Raw genomic sequence first — 18707 nt, forward strand, 5'->3', positions numbered from 1 at the left:
GTTTGACAGTGAGGTTACAGCACTGCAAACAAGATATGGATGAGTAATCTGAGGGCCCAGAAAAGGAAAGACGAGGCAGCCAGACATCACAAGCTGTGAAGAAGTTCAGACGGTCTGGGTCCAATAAAAGGACTAGACAGTAAATATATTAAAGGAGATATAAAGGTCAGCGATGATGTAGAAAAGAAAAAAGGCCCAAAAGAAGGTAATTAGAGGACCGTAATGCACACAAGACCGAGGTTTGAGAGAATACGTGGAGAGATAAACTGGAAATCATAATTATAACTGAACCACAATCAGCAGCTCAGACTTCTGTGGTGAAAGATGTTATTATGTGTTGTTGAAAGAGCAAGAACGGCCACTCCATGAAAAGAGTTTTAACCAAGATCATAATTCTTAAGTATCAACTGGTCCTTGTTTTATTTATAAAAATATCACTTTAATTATACCAAAAGTCTAAAAGTGGTACAGCTGAAGTGCAGAACTAGCTATACTACAACTATTGTCAGCGTTTATGGGTTTGGCTTAGTCTTGCTTGATGTTGAAATAGTCCAGCTCCATGTTCCTCTTCCTCTCTACTCTGACTGTTCCACCTGTGTCTCATCTCCACTTCATCAGGCCGCATTTGTAAATAAGAACCTGTTCTTAAATTGCTTGCCTGATGAAATAAAGATTTAATAAAACTAATAATAATAAATAATTCCCCTTGCTGGTCCGTTTGTTGTGTCCCTTTGTTGTTTCTCAGCTTGCTTTCATCTCTTCTGCGTTCTGGACTCTTGGCTTTTGAAAATCCAGCTTTGTGCTAAGTTTTCTGCTAAAATAAAGATCACCGTTTATTATTCTTGCCTCCCTGTCTTTTGCATTTTGGTCCGACTCATGCATTGTCCTTGGTTATAATGTACAGATATATTACAACCGTCCTCGCCACGGACTTCTACAAGCTTTTTGTGGTTCATGAAAATAGACTTCTGCGGATATTGTAAGCATACTGAACTCCAAAAGTACAAGTCAATTTGATTTTTTTTAGTCATAAAAACATTATATTTATCTATATTTCAACTGAAAGTACAATTACATGTTAAATTCTACTCAAAATACTTTATTAATCTCCAAAATGAAATTAACTACAGATAAATAAATACCAGTTTTGCACATTTACAAGGATAAGCAAAGTTTACTTTTATGTAATTTAATTTGCTAATTCTTTTTGTCCGACAGATACATTTTAGGTTATTCAAGACATGATTCAGGGTTTGTTTCGCCTTCGGATTCACAAGATGCTGTGTGTGACCCGTCATATCAGCTGATGTTTAAAACCTGTCAGATTTAACAGGTGAGTCACCTGACAGGTGCAAAAAGAATTAGCAAATTAAATTGTAAATCCATAGGGAATATCCACTTTATCAAATCATTAATTGTATATATTTTTGCAACTTACACCACCGATAAATAGATGAAAGAAAAGAAAGTACTTTTTTTCCATTAAAAGTCCACTAATAGCCCACGAGTTAGAAAAAGCAGAACCAGGAGACAGAAGTTCCTGGAAAGAAAAGTCAATTAATTGCATGAGCGGATAATTATTAAGAGAGCGATGGATGAGTTTTCATGCGTAATTTCCCCCAGCTGTTATTGGACTGTTTGGACCACAAGAGAGATGAAAGAGAAGAAGCAGAGAAAATGAGTAAAAAGGAAGAAAAAAAAACACAAAGAGACGAGGAGAGGAGAGATCAGACACAACAGGGGAAAGGATGGCAAGACAGGAAATTCAGAAAACAAGTGATAAGGACTAAGGGGGTAAAGAGAGAGAAACAGAACAGAGGAGGCAGAGTGGAAGATGTAAGGATGAAAGAATCAGGTAAAGGGGATGAATGTTGGAGACGAAAACGTCTAATCTCAGGAATACCACTTAGACAGGTTCTCTTTCATACTCTCCCCTCAGTTTTCTACCTCGGTTCTTCCGTTTCCTACCATCTTTTTCATGGAGCCCTTCATTTATCACTCAAATGATGGATGGTTTTGCGTACATCAACCTAAAACATGCTTTCAGGGGACGTGTTGGCTGCCGGCTTATATGATGCTGCCGCGGTGGGCGGCCCAAAGTTATAATAATTGAACCTCGCTCACTGGTGGAACCCGAACCTTCGCAAAATTTCGAGACCTTCGAAGGCTCCCATCTTGACAGATGCCTCCGGCCTATGTCTCACTTAGAAAGATTGGTATCTTATATATATATATATATGATACCTTGCAAGCCACTAATCCGAATCCGAATTCCACTTTAATAAGGACAAAATGGGAGGAGGAAATGGGCACTGAGATCCCGGATATGGGTAGAGAGTTTAGAACACGTCTATAAGTGCTCTAATAACGCTAGGCACTGCCTAATCCAGTTTAAAATCCTACACCGTCTTCATTATTCTAAGGAGAGTTTACATACAATATTACGGTGGCCGAGACCCGCCATTGCAGAAAATAAAAGTAACGATGCAAACAGAAACAAATGCAGCTGCAAATAAAATAAACGCTTAGCAAATAAAATAAACGCTGCAAACAAAAAGAAACGCCGCTGCAAATAAAAGAAATGCTGAAAATATAAAGAAACCCTGCTTCAAATAAAATAAAAAACGGCGCAAATAAAAAAGCCACAACGGAAGTGAATTACCCGGGGCTGTTTTTGCCGATGCACCAGTGTTTTTATGTGAGAGGTGTTGTTGTTTTTGTTGTTTTTATCATTAATAATAATGCCAAGAATAATCTAAAGCGTGGGTAACAATAGTTATTTGTATGAATGTGAAGTTGAAGCTGTGTGTGGTGGTCAGGGACTTCTCCTCTCACGTAAAAAACACCGGTGCATCAGCAAAAATAGTCCCCGGTAATTCACTTCCGTTGTGGCTTTTTTATTTGCGTCGTTTTATTTTCAGCGGCGTTTCTTTTTATTTGCAGCGTTTCTTTAAAGCAGCACAACGTAACTTTCAGCTTTTCCGAGTTTGGCGGCATCTTGTGGACAAAATCGGTAGTGTTTTACCAGAAAGAACACTACGTTTCCCATGAGCACCAGCGCGTACTGCCGGAAAACTCCTGTCCCGTCGCTGCATTTGTTTTGATGAGAGGAGACGGGAGACTTTTCTGTTTCACCAAGTGAACAGAAGGAACGCAAAAAAAAGATGTTAAACTGCTGGAAAGGAACTGGAATTTACCGGGATACCTTAAACAAGGAAGCCAGGGAGCGGTATATGGAGAAAATAATGATTATTAACGGTCTGGATCCATATGAAATCCCTAAGAGATCCCTGAATCCCTGAAGAGCCATGTGTTTCAATAAATTTGTATAATAGTACAACATACAGTACATGTTTTGTATCCCTCTTACTTCTCTTTTCTTTTTTTTTGACCGCTATATTATGGTGAAGAGGCGTGAGCAATATTTTTGTTTTCCTCGTGAGATTATTTTTTTCCTCTGCAGCTACAAATAGAGTTAATATTTTTTCCTCAACAAACTAGTTTTATCTGAAGATTGGGGTTAATTGCTACGCAGAGAGCTGGCCAGCAACTGCGTTTAGCTGGAGAAGTGGGGAATAAAACCCGTGTTTTGATCCGACGCCCGTCTGTGTGAGTGTTTGTGGTTTAAGGCTGTTTATGGTTCTGCGTTAAATCGACGCAGAGCCTACGGCGTAGGGTACGCGGCGACACGCACCGTACTTCGCGCGTCGCCACGTACCCTACGCCGTGGGTCTGCGTCGATTTAACGCAGAACCATAAATCATGCTTTACTGTGTGTTTGGTCGTTACAGCCGCGATCCAAAGCGAGCCGACGGCTCTTTCACTCTTTTACTTTGTTATATCAGATACTTGGCCTGCGTGGCTCTGCCTCCGAGCAGGAAACCGTTGAAAAGTTAAACCATTAGGGTCTTTTCCCCACGTCTGTTATGTGGAGCTGCTGCAGCCATAACACAGCAACAGCTTCTGCGGAGCTCTGAGCTCCAAGCCCCGCCCATTTTCGTCTCGACTGCAAATCGGGAAGGAGGGGGAAGTGACGTAGGCCGTAAAGCAGTCAAAGTCGTAACGATTTGTAGTTTTTTAGTGTGGCAGGGTTCCTACCATGCTCCTCAAAGTTACATAGTGCCAGTGAAGGTGATACAGACTCCCTCAGACCATGACAGAGGTGTCATTAAACCTGTTGGAAGTTGATGTACCATCACAATGACTCTGGAAATATGATATTAAGGTGGAAAAGTTACGTAGTGTCGCTTTAATTTGCAGCGGCATTTGTTTCTGTTTGCAGCGTTACTTTTATTTTCAGCAATGGCGGGTCTCGGCCACCGTAGAATAAACCCTGAGATCTCCTACATGTGACAGACGCCTCTCAGCAGGAGTCATGTTGCTCCATGGCTTTGTTCTATGTCCCAAGGTTAAGACCTATTGGTTTAGTATATTCAGTTTAATTTCCAAAATACTTCACATACAGCTAGAGACCGATCCATTCATTATTATTTTAGGAACATCAGATGATGTTATAAAGTTAAGCAACTTCCAACAATGTTTCCTCTCCTATAGTCTTATTATTGCAAAAAAGTTACTTCTCATGCATTGGAAGAAAGATGTACCCAGCACAAAGATGTGGCTCAGTGACCTTACTAACACACTCCAAGTAGAAAGAATAAGATATACTCTTCTGGATAAACTCACTTACTTTGAATAAAAATGGTCCCCTCAAATTCATTATCTCACACCTCTTGTCAGAAATGGACATTTCCCCTTCACATTAACAAAGTAGTGAACTGATGGAAGAGTAAGACTGGCTACAGTGGGTGGGTGGGGGCTGTTTATGTATTTTTACCTTTATTTAATTTTTTTATTTACTCATTTATTTATATATTGTAATTCTTAGCTATTTTCTTTCTTTGTATTTTGCATTCCATATTTTATATCAGTTTCTTCAGTTATTATGTTCTAAGAAAACAAAAAAGTGCACTATGCCCTGTACTCTGCGCACTGATGTGTGTATGCTGCAAATTTGCGACTGTATTTTAATGTGCTCTAATAAAACACATTTGAAAGAGGGAACCCGAACCTTCATCAGCCCGTCTGTAACCTGGCTCACCGGGGCTCCCAATCCTGCAGGGGGCCAGCAAGGCCGTCTCACAACCACTCTCATCTTGATTCATGCCACCAACGGCAGATCAACAAGTTCGAGTGGATAAAAGACCCACAGGAGTGACGCCTCCTGCTTGAACTGAGAAAGCTTTCTGCACGGACCGTGAAACGTCTTACAGAACAAAGAAAAGAAAGTCCAGCCGCCTCGGATTTAAGCCAAAATGTAGAAACAAAAAATAAAAAATGTTCACGCCTTTAGTGCAGAACATTATGATTTCTGTGTAAATCTGTCACAAGATCAAAATGCATAAATATAAGAAAATAAAGCAAGAATTTAGCTGGTGTGAAGGATAATTAGTTGATGGAAAGCAAAAAATACAATTTTCCAGATGAAATGCACTTTCATCTACTACAAATAAATGTAACGTCAGCTTGACGAACCCTGCAGCCACGAGCAGCTTTCACTTTAGTTGATGTCAACACAGAATCTTGTATTTTCTTCTGGAAAAACCCTCATATGTGTGTTTATGATGTCACTAAATACTCAAAAAGGAAAGTCCTGGAAGTCTGGGAAGTGTAAAAATGAAGAAAAAAACAACAAGCCACAGCACAGAGTTAGCATAAATTAGCATATAAACAACGCGCTGCCGTGGATTTGTTTGGAAGTCCATTTGCATTTTGCTCACTTCTGCACCGTCATGCAGGATCTCTAACAGCATCTTTATTACCACCTCTGAGCAAGAAAGTCACTTGCCGTTCAGCAGCGGTTTCTTTTTTTTTTTTTTTTTTTTTTTAAATGTGAAAGCAGCCATGCTTGCTAATACACAAGTCAGGGCGATAGCGTTGGGTGTGATGTCTGCTGCTCATGGATGACTGAACCAAACGTCTTGTATCTTCCCCCCCTGAAGACTCGGAGCACACACACACACACACACACACACCGCCCATTTCAGCTGCTACTCCGCCCACACACACGTCTCCGTCTCGGCGGGCCAGCTGGGTGTGCAGCAGGCGGGGCGGGCTGCTTTCAGGGGTGGGAAAATAGCCATGCTTCACATCCTGCACGGGAACTCTGCTCCCTTCTCTGCTTTCTGAGTCACCGTCTGTTTTCTGTCAGCACGGAGAGCCAACGCCTTCAGTGGTCACAGTTCTTACACAAAACAAAACAAAACAAAAAAGCACCAATGATGGCGTCTTAAGCGCGAAGGTCGGAGGAGGTTTCTAAAAATTGCCGTCAGGCTGCAGTTCCAACAGTTGGTCTGAAAACACGTCACGCTGAATCCAAACCAGCGGCAGGTTTGGTGGACAGAGTTCTGACTCCGTGTCATCACCGTGCCGTGAACATAATCCAGCTTGTATCATGACTATATTTGCTCGAGTCATCATGCCGATTGAAAACACACCTGGGCTGAACTCAAATCAACTAAAATTCACTTTCATTTACCTTACTGGTACTTTAGCCTTTCTACCAGCTCCCACTGTAGGTTTTCCTTACGGGCTGATTGTAGAAGTTCAGTCTATGCACCAATATCCAACTTTGTTACAGCTTTGTCAGGCCAGTACTAGAATAAGACATGAGGATGTGTTTAACCCTTGTGCTGTCTTTGGGTCAAAATTACCTAATTCTCTTTCCTTTCCCTCCCTCCCTCCCTCCCTCCCTCCCTCCCTCCCTCCCTCCCTCCCTCCCTCCCTCCCTCCCTCCCTCCCTCCCTCCCTTCCTTCCTTCCTTCCTTCCTTCCTTCCTTCCTTCCTTCCTTCCTTCCTTCCTTCCTTCCTTCCTTCCTTCCTTCCTTCCTTCCTTCCTTCCTTCCTTCCTTCCTTCCTTCCTTCCTTCCTTCCTTCCTTCCTTCCTTCCTTCCTTCCTTCCTTCCTTCCTTCCTTCCTTCCTTCCTTCCTTCCTTCCTCCCTCATTTTCTCCCATCCTTCCATCCTTCTTTTCCTTCCTTCCTTCCTTCCTTCTTTCCTCCCTTCTTCTCTTCCTCCTTCCTTGACCTGAAGACAGCACAAGGGTTAACAGTAGATGGGTGAGAAAGAGATCAACCAGAACCAGGACGACCAGGAGCCACAGTGTGCTAGATGAGATAAAACCTTGTCACATGCGATGGATGGGACATGTTCTCTGAATGGACCAGCATCCAAAATCTAAGTTGCCCCCCCGAAGTAAGAGAAAACCCACAAGGCCCAACCTTTTCTGAGTGATCTGAGCTAAACCTCACACCATGAGTGATGGTGGAGGCATGTAGTGTAAGAGGAATAAACCATCTAGCCCCAGCTGGGCATGTGCTCCATCTTTGATTCTAGTTACACTTTGCTGTAGATGGCTCCAATACTTATTTCTGACCAGCTTGAACGAGGAGCCTAAGAGCCAGTTGAGAGATGGTTCAGCTTCAGAACAGTTTAGGAACTGGTTTGCTTTTCCATATACAAACACAGCAACATCATTATGTGTCATAAAGTGTAGCTTGAACCTCCCTCTGTTGCACTTACACTCTCTGTAGTGGACCACGGTGCACAACGGAGACAAATCCCAATATTTATCTGGTTTTCCACTGAAAATATCCTAAAAAAGCCAGCAGTCGGGATATGGGGAATGCTCTTTGCTATAGCAGACTGCAATTCCCTACATGCTAACCGCTACAGAGGATTTATATCTGCTGCAATGTTTATTAATGAAGCTGCTAACACCATTTATTTAAAATCTGATTGAAACTTGACACACAGATTGGACAAACAGCGACTGCTTCTATCGGCTTTTCCCGTTGGAGGTCTCCACAGTGAATCATCTGTTTTTATCCGTCTCCTGCATCTTCTCCTGTCCTACCAACCAACTTCATATTCTCTTTCATTACATCCAGAAATCTTCTCTTTGCTCTTCTGCCTTCTCTCTTTCTCTGACAGCTCCATCTCCAGCGTGCTTCTCCCAGTGTGTTCACTACTCTACTCTCTCCAAGACATCTAACCCTGCTTGTTCCTCTGATGTTCTTGTTTTGATCCATTCTCACCATTCCCAGAGGAAATCTTAACATCTTCAACTCAGCCACGATCAGCTCTGCTTCCTGTCTCTGGTCAGTCCTGCTGTCTACAAGCCATAAATCCTTCTTCCCATTCGTTTAAAGACATTTCATGTTTTGATGTAGGGCTGGGCGATATATCGAGATTTTAATATATATCGATATATTTTCAAACGCGATATGGTACGAGACAATATCGTTTATATCGATTAAATTTTTTTTTTTTTTTTTTTTTTTTAGGATTTTGATATAGTTTGTTTTGTGACAAATTGACTTGAATGTTTTATTTGAATTTTGCACAAATGTTTTCTTATTTGCACAACTGTCAACCTCAGTGGAAAAGTCTGCCTGTTACTGTCTATATTGTATTAATTGCAGAGTGTATTTTAATTTAATTGTTATGCAGGAAAGGGATATTTGTTTTATTTTATTCAAGAAGCATTTTTATTCTATATATGCAGGCAGTTTATTTTTATTTCATTTGTTTTATACATTTTGATATTGTGCAGACCTCTGTTAATAAATGTACCTGTGTGACATTTGGCACGAGGCATTGTATTTAAACTGAAAAAAATGAAGCTAACAGAGATGCTATGCTATAATGCTTTGGGGGAAACCCCAATTATGGCACAGAAAAAATATCGATATATATCGAGTATCGCCATTTAGCTAGAAAATATAGAGATATGACTTTTGGTCCATATCGCCCAGCCCTATTTTGATGAATCCGATAAACACTGACCATCAGTTCTTCTGATTACTAGCAGCTATGGTTTTTCTTTTTTGTTGTGTTACAATTTAAATATTTTGGTTGGACTGCCTGACTTCTCGTTGCATGATCAGACTTGTTCTTCACTTTGGTCAAAGACCACAAACACAAAGGTAGACCCACGTAGCTACAGTATGATATAAAGTCTATCTTGGCCAGGGAAGCATCCTAAACAGATGCCAGTGGCTCTACTCTGAGTCCATCCCCGATGAACGGACCTGTCTCCTCCCATCTCTAAGGGACAGACTAGCCGCCCTCTGGAAGAAACTCATTTCAGCCCCTTGTATTCACAATCTCATTCCTATCGAGATAACAAGGTTATGGGGCCATTTCCCAGCTGTCTTTGGCCTAAAGGTGGGGTACACCCTGAACAGGTCACCGATCCACAGCAGAAGTTTTTTTCTCAACTAGGTTAGTATAGTTGTGATGGAAAATTTAGCCTTGACCACTCGATTAAACCAAAACTGCTGAGAACAGCAACATTTTGCCTTGGCCCAAGTAAGTGTGCAGACTGGTAGTCGGCTCAAAAAAGATTAACACCGACCTTAAAGATGTTTTTGTCTACTTGAATCGTAAGAATGACTCTTAAAATCGTTATGCTTCCTTGGTTTTATTGTCATTCTGCATCTACAACGCTTGATGTATGTTCTGATCCGTTTACATGCAACTGTTTAAAATTAAATCTACTGAAATCTGAATCATATCTCAAGTCTTATTCTTGGTAACTTAAGACACTCAGTTTCAGTCCAGTTATTCACCTAGTTGGAAAGAACATATAGAAAATTTATGTTGATGCCAACATAAATTTAAAAACATGTCATTCTCTTTTTGTTTTTAAGAAAATGGTTTGTAAAGCTATTTTTGAAGCTTATAAGTGCAATTGACTATCTGTAAATGTTTCTTTGCTTTTCTGTTGTTTCTTTGCTTTTCTATTCTCTTTTTGGTTTTCTGGAGGTCGGTAGCCAAAAAAAGAAAGTTGGTAATATAGGATAGGCTTATATAAGCATTTTGCTTCAGCTTATGCCTTTTCAGTCTTTGTTCAACACATTTTTGGTTTTGTATGAAATGTTAATGCTGTGCACAATGTTTTTTTTTGTGTTTTGTGTTGTCATGACTGAATAAACTTCATTAATTAATTCATTAATTCATTAATTCAAAAGCACTTAATAAATTTTTCCACAACAATAGTCATGACTTAATGGTCTAAGTTAAGCCCTGGTTCTGAACCAGGTCTGGAAACCAGGCTTTTGGTGGAAAATGCCTTTCAGAATCATATATATATATATATATATATATATATATATATATATATATATATATATATATATATATATATATATATATATATATACACACGAGTCCAGATATTGAGAAAATCTATGAGGGGGGAGCTTTCATCATGCTGTCCACGAGGCTTCGCTCCGTTTGCTCTTTTTCTATAACCACACCACTGGAACTAACACATATACATTAGTATTCCATTTTTGTGCGTTCATAAATAAAACTATTTGTTATTAGCTATGAATCATCTCTAAGACTCATACTTTTGCCTCAGTACACGAACCCTGCAGACATCCTGTTGCCAGTGCTGATCAAAGCCTCCAACAGCTATCGACTGCATCTCTCGGCCTCGGCCTGCAGATTCATTCACATTTATAACTGCCTATATATAAGTCTGTTTATGTGATATTGGTTTTAGCCATAAAATACCTATTTGAAAGTCAAGTCTCAAAAATATCCTTTAACAACCTGCGCATGCCCGTCATATAAGCTCAACCTCATCTTTACTACGTGTTGCTGCTCTCACAAAGTCGAAGAACTGGACTATAAAATCAGTGTCATTGGAAGTCTGAGCTGGAAACAGCACAGCGGCACCATATTAATACGAAGCAGTGTTTTTCTGTGGGTACCGACTGTGTAATTTACAATCGTGAATGTGCGTTTTATCCAAATTCACATTATTTGACGTAGATTTGAACACGGCTAGGTGTTCAGCTCGGAGGCAAACTACAGCGCTTTCTCCAATGATATCTCCTGCTTCTAGTTTAGCTTCAGATTAGGGCTGGGCGATATGGACCAAAAGTCATATATCGATATTTTCTAGCTAAATGGCGATACTCGATATATATCGATATTTTTTCTGTGCCATAATTGGGGTTTCCCCCAAACCATTATAGCATAGCATCTCTGTTAGCTTCATTTTTTTCTGAGGCAAACCCTTAAAAAAACAGTCAGTTTTAACACAAAACCTCGTGCCAAATGTCACACAGGTTCCTTTATTAACAGAGGTCTGCACAATATCAAAACGTATAAAACAAATGAAATAAAAATAAACTGCCTGCATATATAGAATAAAAATGCTTCTTGAATAAAATAAAACAAATATCCCTTTCCTGCATAACAATTAAATTAAAATACACTGTGCAATTAATACAATGTAGACAGAAACAGGCAGACTTTTCCACTGAGGTTGACAGTTGTGCAAATAAAACATTTGTGCAAATCTAAAATAAAACATTCAAGTCAATTTGTCACAAAATAAGCTATATCAAAATCATATTTTTTTTTTTTTTTTTTTTTTAAATCAATATAAACGATATTGTCTCGTACCATATCGCGTTTGAAAATATATCGATATATATTAAAATCTCAATATATCGCCCAGCCCTACTTCAGATTGTGTCGCTTTTCCTACATCTGCAGTGGTTTTTAAAGAACTTCGAGCCGGTGTCTTATCTCACATTCGACCATCTCACCCTGTATTTGACAGAATGCAACCTCGCCTTTCTGAGGATGTTTTTAATACCGCTGGGCCTTGTGTTGTGGATGTTGATGCATTTTTCCACTGATGTCTGGTTGTGTTCGCGCTGCCTTCAAACTCGCTGTGCACAGCCCCTTATCAAAAAAACCATTTGGATTCTTCAAATGTTTCTAACTTCAGACCTATTTCTAAGCTCCCTCTTTTATATCTAAGCTCACAGAAAATGTTTTTAATCAATTACAATCAAACATGGACTTAAATGGTTTTCTGAGAAGTTTCACTCTGCTTTTAAGATGCTCTTTAAAGAGTTTGAAATGACCTGCTTAAATGTATAATTGTTGATTCAAGCAGCTCTCTAGTCCCGCTGCCGTTGGACCCGTCTGTTGCTTTTGATGCCACAACATTCCTTTATCAGGCCTCGAGTTGTGTCGGTGTTAACAGTTAGAATCTTGAAAAGGTCCCAATCTTTTCTGTCCGAGAGTAATTCTTCTGTTAAGTTGGGCCAGTGTTCTCCAGCTGTGTCCCCACTTAGTTATGGGGTTCCCCAAGGCTCAATATTGGGCCTTATTCTCTTCTCTGTATATAATGTATAATCCTACATTTGGGCAGAGGTGTCAAAAGTATTCACATTCATTACTCAGGTAGAAGTATAGATACTAGAGTTTAAAAATACTCCTGTAGAAGTTGAAGTACCAACTCAAGTTTTTTACTCAAGTATAAAAGTACTGGTTTCAAAACTACTTAAAGTATAAAAGTAAAAGTAATGTAAGGGGGAAAAAAGCCATTAAGGACAAAAGCCATTGAAAATGAATGCATCTTAGTATAATGAATATATAATAAAGAACCATATATGTGTACTATTGAGCAGCACTAACATGTGTTTCAAAGAGCAGGAGATATGATGACTAGTTGCCTATAAGTATTGTAATGGTGCAAAAAGTCAAACTTCAGAGGCATGTTATCATTTATCCTAACCTTTATTGGAATTTACATCCAAGTTTAGTTGCAGGAATCTGAGGGAACGGATGTAAGAACAAAACTGGACAAGAACATCTGAAACAACCACAACCAAATTCACTCTATCCGGATGGAGCAATTTAACTGGATAGTTTTTTTTTTAAAGGCCGAAATGAAATAGAGTAACGAGGCTGTTTTTAAAATGTAAGGAGTAAAAAGTACAGATAATTGTGTGAAAATGTAAGTAGCAAAAGTAAAAAGTCGTCTGAAAAATAATTAATCCAGTGAAGTATAGATAACCAAAATCTCTACTTAAGTAAGGTAACGAAGTATTTGTACTTTGTTACTTGACACCTCTGCATTTGGGGTCCATTTTTAAAAATCACAAAAGCTCATTTAATTATTTTGAATGTTGAATGTTCGTGGAAGAAATTGAGGAAAAGGAGAGGAAAAATGTTAACGACGGCCTTTTGTGCCGCAGTGGCTGCTAACTCTGTACAGACTGGACCGGTGTGGATGTTGGAACCAGGAGTGGTGGGATCCCGTCACCATCCTGTGGGGAACATTGAAAAGATTCTACTCACCTTCTTTACACTCCAGGGCCACTCTGGACTCCAGGTTGTCCATTTGGAGTTGGAGACGTTTCAGGGTGCGATCTGCGTCCCTGGACTTCCTCTTATAGGCTATCAGCACGGCGATGATGACCAGCAGGAGCAGCCCACCACCCCCTCCGATCCCGATGATGGCAGGAAGTGTTAGGAGGCTGTCGGCGTAGATATGCAGAGTCCCTGGAGAGTACTCGAACCCACCAGCACGGATCTGGACAAAAGACAGACAACTTTCAACTATAGGAGGAGAAAGAGTGGAGGTTTCTTTGTTGCACACCGGAGATATGGTGAATATATGATATATATCGTTACATGTTTGGTCATCGTTACATACTCGTCGCCTCAGTCATTGGTATATGTTCCTTTATAAAGCCATTCTGGGTTAAATTCCTTCTTATTTATCTTCTCTTTTAACATGGAAACAAGGAGGTTACAATCTCCGCTCAATGGACATTTTGCATTTGGTTGTTCCAAAAATAAGAACGGAGTTTGGGAAGAAAGCTTTTAGGTTTTCAGCACCAGATGCTTGGAATAAACTTCAATCCCCTTCAATCCCCATTTACAAAACCTAATACCGGGGACTGAATTTAAAGCTCTGATGAAAACAGTGGAGTTCAGACTGTCTGTATGCATGTGTTTTAATGAATTATGTCTTTATGTAATTAATTAATTTGTTTTTTATCTTTTAATTCTGTAACTTTGACACGTCTCCCTTGTAAAAGAGACCCCCGATGTCAATGGGACTAACCTGTTTTTTCTTTTGATTGAATTGTTTATTTTGAACACATAAGGAAAAAAAAATAAAAATTTTTAAAACAAATTCAAACCATACAGAAAAAAAAGCAACAATAAAAACGTAATACAAACAGGGAAAAAAAACAGTGTCTGAAAAGGAGCAGGTAGAAGTAACATCTATTTAACCCTGCCCTTTGTTACATCATAAATTAAACATAAATATTAAAAATAAATAGCTGCTAATTTACCTATTGGGCTACAGATTTTCCCGTTGGTTGTGCCTTTGCACCTAACTAGCTAACAAACACAATCTTTCCTTAACATAACTCCTCAATTAAATAACTTCCCAGAACTTCCTTTTTGTACCGTTTTTTAAATTGATTTATATTTGTACATTGCTTCAACCATCACCAACCCATTCCATAAATCCACTCCAACAACTGAGATACACATGCTTTTCCTTTTAGAATGAAAACATTGTTTTTTGAAATTATATTTTCCTCTTAAATTATAACCCCCTCCCTGTCACAAAACATTTTCTGTAAATTGCCTGGAAGTGAATCAGTTCTCGCTTTGAATATGATTTGTAGAGTTTTTAGTTTGACAATGTCCCAGAATTTCAACACATGCAACTTTAAAAACAGTGTGTTTGTGTGATCCTTATAACCCACATTGTGAAGTATCCTGATTGCTTTTGGTTAAATAAAGCCTAAATAAAAAATAAATAAATATGGCTCATGGGAAAAAGTTGAGACTAAAGTCATTTATGTGCAAGTTTTTATACCGACACCCAACCACCAAACCCGGGATTCGCATCAGCACTTTCTTCTGCAAGAGAGAAAACAACCAGTGGTCAGTTCTCCAGCAACAGATGTTTCAGAGTCAACGCGTTGGTCTGAAGAGAGATCAAAAGTTGTTGGTCTGATGAAAGAGAAGCTGAGCTGACCCAATTTCTACAGCAAGCGTCATTAAATTTTCATCTGTTCTGTAGTCTAAACTAAACAGTCAGATCTTTGACGGGCTTCGACTGCCGAGGCTTACATCACCTTGACTGTTGTGAACGTTTCGTGTAGGAAAGGTTTTCAATTCTTGCCTTTAGGCGAGCAACTTCAGAGGGCTTTGATAACGGAGGTTTCACCATGGAACTCGCTCCTTTCTCTCCCCGTGTCAGATATCTGTGGTAGATGTTTCATTGTTAATGTCCGTATGGATCAACTGATTTGAGACCACATGTCAACAATGGCTAAAGCAGCGCAACGCTGAATGTCCCACACTGATGAAACGCTCCAGGGATCCGGGACACATGTGAACTTGTACCCTACACGTAATCAAACAAGGTAATCACCAGCGTTCAAGTCTCTCCCCAAGGAACCATGGCAATTAGAAAAAAGCCAAACTTTTTTTGTTGTTGTTGCTTTTGTTTTTATGACTAACTACATTTACATATGCGCAACGCGTCACTGGAAACCATCAAATCAAGCCGTCTCCCCGGGGGGTTGATAACCGATTCAAATTAAGTGTGATTATAAACTTTGAAGTTCCTGTAAGAGCAATTTCATGTTGACGTTGAGAAAAAAAAAAAAAAAAGTCTGAACGGAAAGAGAAGAAAGTAAAGAAGCTGTTCAATTTCTTGGTACTCGATAGCTACAAATTTAATTTGCAGAAGTGAAGACAATTAGACCAGCTCTTAAGATTAATGGCTCCTGTGCGTGGTCAAACTTTTCTCTTGGTGTGAGTTTGGTTTACTTTTCCACTGGGACGAAGTTTCAGGAGTTGGAATCAATCTGTAGTCGGTCTGACGATGTCGGTCACTGTTAAAACCAGCCCCGGTCTACTATGGGATGGTGATCGCTTAATTGCTCGCTGGGGAACAAAATCATGAGTTGAACGGACTATGTGTTTGCAGGAAAAAATAGAATGTAACAATCTTTTAAGCCTCTAACGAGAGTTAACAATCACAAAGTACCAGTATGGAGACGGTTGCTACAGAACCATTGTAGTTGTAGGTGCACAAAAACTGTACATGACTAATGCTTGGCTGTTTTATCATGAATATAAACATACTGATCCATTTCTTTGGACTTTTCCAGCATTTTGTTGCTCATGCTCCAGCCAGTTACTGCCATCAAATTTAAAATTAACTCATACTTGTCGCATTACGGTGCCATTCGCACTGATTTGTCAATAAAACAGAGGTTTCTGGGAGTTGTTAGCCATCGTATTATGTAAAAACAATGCGACTATTTAAAGGAGCCGTCTGTAAGAAATGGCCAAAACTGGTACTGCAGTCACTTTCAAAATATTGTTGAGCGGCGTGTACCCTCCCCCTCCTCCCCGACCAGAGGTTGCCAGGTTGGCTGCAGAATGTAGCAGGAACGTAGGCTGCCATAGCTGCGATAATTAGAGCCGAGCTGGCAACCCGGATGCCGAAACAATACTGACTTGGTGATTGGGAGATAGGTGGAGGGTGGAGCTTCAGAAACAATACTGACTTGGTGATTGGGAGATAGGTGGAGCTTCAGAAACAATACTGACTTGGTGATTGGGAGATAGGTGGAGGGTGGAGCTTCAGGCCAAAACAAAAAATGACAACATAAACATCAGTTGAGGGCTGCAACTCCTCTTTTTAAACTGGAATATCCTGGCTTGAGTGCTGTTGTCAGTGACGTAAGTATTTGAAATGAACATGATTTTTAAATGTCTGTTGACATATCGGGGTCATTTTATGATTCGTTTTATTATTGCTCTTACATACAGCTCCTTTAACTTATTATGTTTTTAGTTTATTTCGAACATGTAAAAAAAAATAAGAAAAAACACAAAAAAACAAATACAGGTGGGCAATCCACCACATAAAGAAAAAAACATACATCAAAACACATTTCAAGTTACATGTTCAAAAAGGAGTGGGAGGAAGTATAAACTTATTTAATCCCACCCCCTTTCCACAACTAAACATACATTATATGTCTGTATTTATTTTTTATACTACGGTATACCCTAATTTGTATATATAATATTTATCATTTTTACAAAAATAAACGCGGCTTCTTTGGCTTCGACGTGGCCTACTTTTTAAAAAAACATTAAAGCATTCAGCAGCATTTGAGGTGGTGACATGTTTTCTAGGTTTCATCCGTCTTCACGTGACTGACGGAGGGATGGGCTGGCGGAGGAACTTCAAAAGGCTGAAGGCCAAAACAACAAACAAGTTTATTCCCAAACTCGGTGACTAATGCTTGGCTGTTTTATCATGAATATAAACATACCGATCCCTTTCTTTGGACTTTTCCAGCGTTTTGTTGCTCATGCTCCAACCAGTTGCTGCCATCACATTCAAAATCAATTCATACTTGTAGCATTGAGGTGCCATTTGCACTGATTTTTCAATAAAACAGGTTTCTGGGAGTTGAGAGCCAGTGTATTATGTTTTTACATAATGCGACTATTATGACTTTTCTTTATTATGTTTTTACATAATAAGTCTGTCGTTCTTCACAATACATATTCTGAAACAGGTGTTGTGCATTCGTTAAGCCCAAGTTATTTCCAACTGAGTAACACTTCCACGTGTGAACTGGGGTCAAAACACGGATTCTTTGGCTTCGACGTGGCCTACTTTTTAAAAACATTAAAGCGTTCAGCAGCATTTGAGGTGGTGACATGTTTTCTAGGTTTCATCCGTCTTCACGTGACTGATAGAGGGATGGGCTGGCGGAGCAACTTCAAAAAGCTGAAGGCCAAAACAACAAACAAGTTTATTCCCAAACTCGAGGGATACACACAGCTGCCAAACACACAGCTGAGCATCCGAGGGCGCACAGACACACACACACACACACACTCCCAGCATCCTCTACTGTACACCCACACAAGCTCAGAGCCTCGACACCCATCGGGGTCGCCTGTATGTAGGTCACCGAGGATGGGGAATATTTCTGTGCCACAGCTGTGTCCTTCTTTGCAGCCGTGCAACAGACAAAGCAGCGCTCGTAAACGCAGGCGCACGGCGACGCACGGCGACGCGCGGCAGCGCGCGGCGGTGCACGCACACCAGAAGCAAACCTCAAACCCCGAACGCGTGAAGCGGCAGAGGAGATGGGAACAGACAGCTCTATTTTTTCCTCGGCTATTGTCACACGAAGGACCGACTCCAGCATCCCCGCCAACACGGTCGATCTCGCAGATATTTAACGTGACATTTGGTTCCAAAAAAGGGAAGGGGGGGAGAAAAACTCAGAGAGATGTGCACCTCGGAGCTTGCTGGTTCCGTCGAGAGCGATCATATTGAATTACACGGATGCACTGTCGGTGGCTTTCTAGGTTTATTGGCTGTAGCTAGCAGGGAGTAAATGTCATCAAGACAAAGAGAAATGACTGTGAGAGGACGCGGGTGATGAGTTTAAAGGTGGTGGGGGGGGCTGAGTGGGAACACCACGGGGATATTTAGACAAACATCCGAATGGATTCGCAGTGAGTGCTGCGTGGCGGGAACGAGGCTCGACCTTCCGCGGTCGAGATGCTCCTGCAGTCGCTCTGTGATTCTGAAAGTCTGCTCCCGTCAGAGCCGATCAGGGGTTTGGGTCTGAAGTGTGCTGACGGCTCAGCACCCCGGACCGGTTAGCGCCGCCGCCGCAGGACGCGCGTCAGCTTGTTCTAGGAATTTTTCCCAGAACCATTTCCTCACTTCATCTCTTTGACATGAAACAAAGCCTTACATAACCAACCAGTGTCATGTGATCAGGAGTTTTAGGCAGTACTCGAGTTGTAAA

General features: G+C 40.3%; 1 protein-coding gene across 3 annotated transcripts in view; it reads right to left on the reverse strand.

The window, feature by feature from the left end:
• plxna1a (plexin A1a) overlaps nucleotides 1–18707 on the reverse strand; it is a 444018-nt gene that overhangs the window by 53640 nt on the left and 371671 nt on the right. For all 3 annotated transcript variants that reach the window (XM_061736805.1, XM_061736806.1, XM_061736804.1), the window contains exon 19: nucleotides 13177–13411. In XM_061736805.1, the coding sequence (XP_061592789.1) occupies nucleotides 13177–13411 (235 nt within the window). The remainder of the gene's footprint in view (nucleotides 1–13176; nucleotides 13412–18707) is intronic.

The sequence above is a fragment of the Cololabis saira genome, chromosome 12, assembly GCF_033807715.1.
Source record: "Cololabis saira isolate AMF1-May2022 chromosome 12, fColSai1.1, whole genome shotgun sequence".
Taxonomy (NCBI): Eukaryota; Metazoa; Chordata; class Actinopteri; order Beloniformes; family Belonidae; genus Cololabis; species Cololabis saira.